This window comes from Etheostoma cragini, chromosome 8, assembly GCF_013103735.1.
Source record: "Etheostoma cragini isolate CJK2018 chromosome 8, CSU_Ecrag_1.0, whole genome shotgun sequence".
Lineage (NCBI taxonomy): Eukaryota > Metazoa > Chordata > Actinopteri > Perciformes > Percidae > Etheostoma > Etheostoma cragini.
The window spans coordinates 19,562,749-19,570,222 of NC_048414.1; the positions used below are offsets into that span (position 1 = coordinate 19,562,749).

Sequence of the window (7,474 nt, forward strand, 5' to 3'; positions counted from 1 at the left end):
ATATATAGCAAATTCCTCACCAGGACTGGAAGGGTTGGGGGAGGCAGGGGTGAGGGGGTGATTCAAGGGATTGTAGATTTCTAAGTTAACAGCGGGGGAAAAAAAAGAACATGATCAACTTTTACTTTATTTGAAACATGATCCATTTCAAATAAAGCATTGGTAGAAATAATGCAGTACCTCCAGGTGGATAGCTGACGTCTGGCAATGTACAAGAGAAATCTACTATAAAGAAGAAAGAAAAGTTAAGTAGGACATTATAATGTTTTGAATTTATCTGAACATATGTGGGCTGTATCTTGACTAACAACCTATTTGAGTGCTTCTTACATTCTGGTTTTAGTTCCAGTTGCCCTAGTTCCATATGGTACTGCCCTGTGAAGGAGAGAAGGAATAAGAAAGTGAAATATTAGCACAAATTAGAGAATTTAATTAGTCAGTGTCATCGTGTTAATAATGATTGATTATTTACATCCACATTCATGGTGAGCTGTGAACCAAATTCTTGCTAAAAGTCTTGAATGCCTCTTTATTGCAAGTTACACTTTGAGACAGTCTGATATGTTCATGAGATTTAGTAAAAAAATATTTTGTGTTGCTTAACGGCATATGCAAATACTTTTACAGCCCAAAAGAGGATGGTAATCTATTTCCAGAGCCAAAGCATGTGCTACTTTCTTAATAGCAGAAGGTAAAAGGAAAGATTAGTTACAAAATGACCTGATCTTCATAATACAAACAAGTAGAGAAACAGAGAAGTGGCAACATTCTTTTCAAGAAGGAACAGGAAATCTAAACATATTTTGAAATCCAATTCCCACAGCGTCACACATTACTACAGCCTCATGTTTTTGTGGTAATTTTACCCAGGTATCACACACAGTTTGACAATGATATTTGATATATAAATTTGTAACACCTTGTCCCAAACAACTGAGCTGGTTTCTGACAGCTTTCAGCAACAATAGCAGCATTGTGCTCCGGTGTTCACCTTGAATTTCTCTGAAACCTGGAGGTTAAACCTGTTGTGCCTGGTCTCCTGCCAATACTTGTTGTTTTACCAATACCGTTAACCTTAGATGTCAGATAAACTATGATGTGCTGATGTCATTAAACACATGATGTTACGCAAGAATCTTTTCATTTCTTTAACTTCCTCTAAGCCAGTCTCTCAGACTTTCATCTCAGAGCAGTCACAGGCCTATAGCGCTTACAACAGCAAATTACACTGATTAACATTACTTTGAGATCCAGGACTCTCAAAAAGAGAAGAGCTCGTTTCAGCGGGAGTTTGAGACTATATTTAGATGTGGCTAGGTGTGTATCTATATGTTGCTATGCGTTGCTATGTGTAATGACTGTGGAAACAAATATCCCCTCTGACACTAAATCTAAATCTACATGTAAATCTACAAAAAATAGATGGTAAACCTTTGGCCCAAAAGTGAGTATTTGAACTCGAGTTTCTTTATAATACGCTTTAAACTCTAATTTAAAAAAGAAACTGTGGAAGAGCCAGTTTGTTTTTCAGCTTCACACCCCCTCTGTGCTTTGTTAGGAGACCCACTCGAGCAAGAGCAAATAACAAATGCATCACCTCCCTTTCTTTAAGCAGTCTCTTGCCCCCTCTATAGCATCTAACAGTGTGACCCCTGACCATTTCTGTAATCCCTAATCAGCAAGCCCCAACTCAAATCACCCTGCTTCTCTTTTGTTATCTTTTTTCCCCCTTCAGCCACCCTTTTTAGACTCACCGCTCCATTTGAGCTCTGTGATGCTGTGGAACAGAATGGGTCCCATGCTGCCGGCAGCTCGGAGGAAGTCCTGGTAGCTCAGGCTGCAGAGTTGATGGCCGTCCATATCAAAGTTTTGGAAGGGAATGCTGGAGACATCCATCTGGTGCATGTCCATGACCTGCTGCAGCCACTCCCATACCTGGTACTTATTCCAGAACTGAGGCTCAGAGTCACAAGGCCACAGACGACTTGTGTAACCAGACATCACCGTTGGAACTGGAGACAGACATCAAAGGTTGTGCATGGAAACATTCTTTAAAGGTCCCATGACATGACAATTTTACTTTATGAGGTTTTTTAACATTAACATGAGTTGCCCAAGCCTGATGATCCCCCAGTTGCTAGAAATGTCGATAGGTGTGAAACAAGGCTTGGGTATCCTGCTCTGCCTTTGAGAAAATGAAAGCTCAGATGGGCCGATCTGGAATCTTGCTCCTTATGAGGTCATAAGGGGCAAGGTTACCTCCCCTATCTCTGCTTTGCCAGCCCAGAGAATGAGAGAAACAAGCAAAGTGGCAGTTGGTCAAGCCCCCCCCCCCCCCCCCCCCCCCCCCCCCCCCCCCCCCCCCCCCACACACACACACACACACACACACCATAGAGCACCATGTCATGGGACCTTTAAAAGAAAAAAAACTGCATTAATCTACATCATGGAATTCATTTTCTTCTATGTAAATATGCAGCTGATCAAGGAAACATCCATTCCTCTATTGAAGCCAATAATTAATCTGCAGAGCCGTTTACTGAAAGAACTGTTGAGCTACTTCTCAGTTGGGAATATCCAATTCATAGCTTGTGTTTCAGAGCTCTGTGCTCACTAGCAATACATCAGTTGCTAATTGTTGAATGATTCTCATTTCACATTGCAGTTTCATAATCAGTGAGACTGGATTGTTGAACAGAGAGCAATCAGAATCCTTTGGCAGAACAAATAAGCGCATTTTCTTGCGGCATTCAAGGATGTTATTCAGACAATTTAATTAACTGATTTACGTCTGTGAAGAGTGCGATACGTTTGTGTGTTGGTGTGTGTCATAAGCCTCACCATCAGGGTGGGAGTTCGTAGTGCCCCAGGTAGTGGTCAGCTGGCTGTCTAGTGTGGTGGATGGACTCACGCTCATATTGTAGCTGCTGCGCTCTGATGTACCATGGCCCAGGGGCTAAGGCAGGAGATGAGTAATTTACTTAGAAGACAAAACAGGGGTTGGCTTTTATTGTGAAACAGCCTCAGGAAATGCAATGTGTTTGTCACTGCAGTAAGCACTGAAACCGATCATATCAACCATGCCTGACATCTTAAGAATAACAACATTGAAAGTTTTTTAAATAAGTTGTTTTATTAAATGTACTGTATTTATCCAGCCAATGCGTGAGTGCGATAAAAAGCAGTAACACAAAGGAATTATGTGTCCACACAGCTCATAGGTTGTGTAAAATGTCAATTGGACATTGGACAAAATTACAGACGAAAGGTGTTGGTTGGGTTTTATGTTTCAGTGGAGGCTTATTTGCTGGTTACACAGTGTAAAAGTTCTGCAATCACATTTGTTTTGGACTGCTTATAGTGTGTACAGTTCAACAGTAACAGGTAGGTAAGAGTAAGTAACAGGTACGTTTGCTGCAGTTGTTTGAGTGACTGATGTGTTTATATTTTCTACACTGACTTTTACATAATGACAGCTGCACTCCCTTTCACACCTCACATTGGCAGTTAGCTGTATACATACAGGTGTAAATAAAAGGCATGTCTCAAACTTGACCACAAGTATATTTGCATCCATGTAAATAAAGCTCGTCCAAATTTCAACAGCTCCACTGTTTTGCACAGCAGGAGATGGAGACATGTTTCACATGCTCAGTAACTGAGTCATGAGGTTCACTGCCAATATTAGGTTTAATGTGTAACATGGTTAAACGTTTCGGACATTTGCACTTCTTATTAGTTTAGTTATTAATACAGCTGCCGAAATAGAGATTCTACATTCTAGTCTAAGTTGTATTGTTTCCCTATGTTTTTATTATTGTTTTTAACCATTTTACAACATTTTAACAAAGCCTCATGACTTTTATGTGCCATGATTTACCGTAATTAATTAATTATTGAGTTGAATAGCGCAACTAAGCTGTCAAAGGTCCTCAGAATAGGCAAAACTTGTTTCAGATGGCCACTAATAAACCTTATTCTTTATACAGCAACCCACTCTTTACCTGTTCCATGGAAGATCACACCTTTATGACAGATTCTGTGTTGCCAACCACCCACAAATGTGACATAAAGACAAGCGACCGAAGCTACTTCCAGATCTGACAAATCAGTTTTATAACAACCTTGAGTCAATATCCCTGAATGAGATTCTTCCCAGGAGATAGGTGACACATGCCATCATGCCAAGGTAGATCACCTGAGGACAGTCTGTCAGGTCTGCTCAAACACCTTTGCTGTGTCACCACTGTCTCTACTGCTAAATAGGTATCGTATCAACACAGCAGCAGTAACGCAGTGGCGCTAAAGAAACCGACAGAGGCATTACGTCACGTTTATGGATCAATATCTTGTTTGTTGAGCCACAGTAAAAGAATTACTCCACTGCTTTTGTTAAGGCGATGATGTGAGGAGTCAGAGGACCTCATTTCAGTCATTGTAGCCTTATGATAGCTTTGGGCCTAACTAGACTTGTCAATTTTCTGTTTTAGTTCTCTCCATTTTTACTTTTTTATCTACTGTTAATATGGCATTTGAATGTAACCAATAATTAACACTGGGGTTGATGCCATGGCATTAAATATGCAACCCTTCTGCAACACCGACAGCTGAAACAGGGGGGCCATGTGCAGCGCTGACAGTGTGCTGAAAAGATTGAGAGTGAAGGGAAATATATTAAAGTAAATCCATTTTCTTTTGCGGAATTTGATATTCAGGGTAAATTGGTCAGTTTTGGTTGCACTATTCAAAATTCCACTTTCAAAATTCTACATTATTAACTGTCTCTAGTTGTCTTTAACATTTCAGATGATGCACAGTATGATTGCACTCTTGCAACACAATATACACATGAGATAGCTGGATGATTAAGCGCACTCAAAAATAAAATCTACATTTATGTTTGTTCATTTAAGAGGTTTTTAAGCCAGAATTTCCACCCCTGCACAGACACCATGAATAGAACAGGTTAAACGGCTAAAGAACGCGTGTTTTAACCCTTGTGTGTTGTTGGGTCTGTGGGACCAGTTACAGTGTGTAAATGATGCTATTTATTTTTTCTCAACTCAAACTCTTTCGCCTTGGCTAATTTTCTATAAAGAAGATACATAGTAACCCTTTTTAATGACTGCACACAGTACAACCCCGCCTACACATGACTATTACACATGAGGTGTGCGGGTCTACTGGAGTGTATTTAATTGTGGTGCTATAAAACAATGTTGTCTTTCTGCACCTGCTAGTCTGCTGTAATAATTAAAATTTTAACATTTCAAGCACTTTCACCTATTCTGATTAAGTTCTAAGAAATAAGCACCAATAATTATCAAACATCTTGTTTATACTATATATATATTTTTTAACCTTTTTAATAATTAAATTTCCTTGTTTTCTCACAAAAAATGAAATTGCTCATATGATTGTAAATGTGATCTCACAGGGTTGAATGACAAATATGAACCATAAATGATGTTTACAGCATTGGTTATTGAGCTAAAGTAGACATAATTTAAGTATTTTTTACACACATTGTATTGATTTAAAAGCCTAATAATGTGGTGGGTCCACCAGACCCGGGAACAAAAATATGACCACCCTTACAAGGGTTAAACAATCTTAATAATGTTAGAATCAAATTGCATTAAAAGACACAGAGCTTATTAAACCTGCCTTCAGTTTGGTCAGACTATGTTCTGTGATTTTAATAAGCACTGCTGGTTTCTAAGCACAAGCATGGCAGCTTACCTTAGCAGAATGGGGTCAGATTAGGCCTGACGTATATCCACTCTAACTCGGCAGAATAGAGATCAATACTAATTTCTGAAGATTCCAACACTCTAGAGGACTATTGTTTACAGTGAGACGATGTGTGTCCTTTGCTTCCCAAATCATTTAATAAGCAGAGGAAAGCATGCAGACACACTAGGTACTACCCCACCACAATGGGTTTTTTATCCTGCTAACTTCCTTATCCTGGGCCAATTGGCTACTTGCCCAGGCTCATACCAGGCAGGTTTTTTGCATAATGCACACCCACACGGACCTCAGGTAACTTATATACTTTTATATCTCTTTCGCTCTCTTTCACTTTCTCGCAGACACACACTCCCTCAAGCAGAAAAGCAAGCAATTGTGAGGATACACATACACAGGCATGGATCCAAATACACTCAATAGCCCATAGAGGGAATGTTAAATTACTTAAAGTCATTGTTCATATAGTTTCTTAAAATAGTGTTTAACCTTCAGAGAAAATGTCCCTTGTGTTATTCTGTTTCACAACATTTGTTTTCCCTATTTCATCATGATGAACGAGGTGCTGACAGCTTAGGTAAGCGGCCCTGAGAGAATTTGTTCCTTTTTCTTCTTGAAAGTTGCTGGAACTGCACGGTGGAAAAACATTAGTGTCTTTGTGCCTGAAGAAACTGTAAGAGAAATTCCTTCATATGGGTTACACATTTACAAATGCCTTTCATTTGTCGTCTAACACAGTGGCCTCTTTCAGCTTAAGTAAATGCACACTTTACGTCTGTTTGAGGGATGATTGCTATTTAGCACAAGCTTATTTTAGTTTCACTTAGAGCTATGTGACCTCACCTCATCACTATCGCTTCACTTTGATAGACTCTAGATATAGCTTTTACTGGCGTGCGGTTATCCACAGGTGTCTGATTGGAGACTGACAGATGACAATCACCTTAGTACCTTAGTGTGCCACAAATTCCAGTGAGCATTACACAACAATGACAGGAATGAAGAATGAAAACTCTTTGCCGGTGTTCATATATGATGAACTATTTTCCTGTCAGGTATTGTGTATTGCCCTCCGTGACATTCACAAGATGTGCTGTCTTTGAAGAGAACATCAAATAACACTGCAGAGAACGTGTTAAAAGATAAAATCATGTTTCTATTCAAATCAGCCATTGCACACTGCACAGCTGTACTGATGAAGAAAGAGAATGTGAATGAAAAGGTGATTACTTTGGTAACAAATCACAATAAGGTACAGTAAAAAATTGGTAGTTAATGATTAGTAACTGTTTTTAAAGAGTAACAAATGATTAGTTACTGTTTTTCAGAAGGGTAGTCACCCTTTTTCAGAAGGGTAGTTACTGTTTATTGGAAGGGTAGTTACTCTTTTTCAGAAGGGTAGTTACCCTTTTTCAGAAGGGTAACTAATGATTAGTTACTCTTTTTCAGAAGGGTAGTTACCCCTTTTCCAAAGGGTAACTAATGGTTGGTTGCTGTTCTTCAGAAGGGTAGTTGATCTTTTTCAGAAGTGTAGTGTGTTACAGTTCAGGGAATAGTGGACCCAATTGCAGAGAACAGGCAGGCAGGCAACAGAAGTCTGAGTAGGGTGATTAATCCATCCCCCCAAAAAAGTACAAATAAAAAAAGGGAGTCCTGAGAGGGGCAGGTCAAAAAACGAGGAAACAAGAAGAACAGGACCCGAAGAAATAAACAGAACAGG

General features: G+C 39.4%; 1 protein-coding gene across 6 annotated transcripts in view; it reads right to left on the bottom strand.

Annotated features, from left to right (window-relative positions):
• ehf (ets homologous factor) overlaps positions 1-6,003 on the bottom strand; it is a 9,552-nt gene extending 3,549 nt beyond the window's left edge. The window contains exons 1-7 of one of the 6 annotated variants that reach the window (XM_034879576.1): positions 5,752-5,937; positions 4,208-4,212; positions 2,845-2,963; positions 1,755-2,012; positions 331-375; positions 181-225; positions 21-80 (exon numbers count right to left, since the gene is read on the bottom strand). In XM_034879576.1, the coding sequence (XP_034735467.1) occupies positions 21-80; positions 181-225; positions 331-375; positions 1,755-2,012; positions 2,845-2,920 (484 nt within the window). In that variant the 5' untranslated portion in view covers positions 2,921-2,963; positions 4,208-4,212; positions 5,752-5,937. Of the gene's footprint in view, positions 1-20; positions 81-180; positions 226-330; positions 376-1,754; positions 2,013-2,844; positions 2,984-4,127; positions 4,147-4,207; positions 4,213-5,745 lie in introns of those variants that run through there. The other 5 variants (XM_034879575.1, XM_034879578.1, XM_034879574.1 and 2 more) reach the window with 5 other exon arrangements.
• Between the last annotated feature and the right edge of the window lie 1,471 nt (positions 6,004-7,474).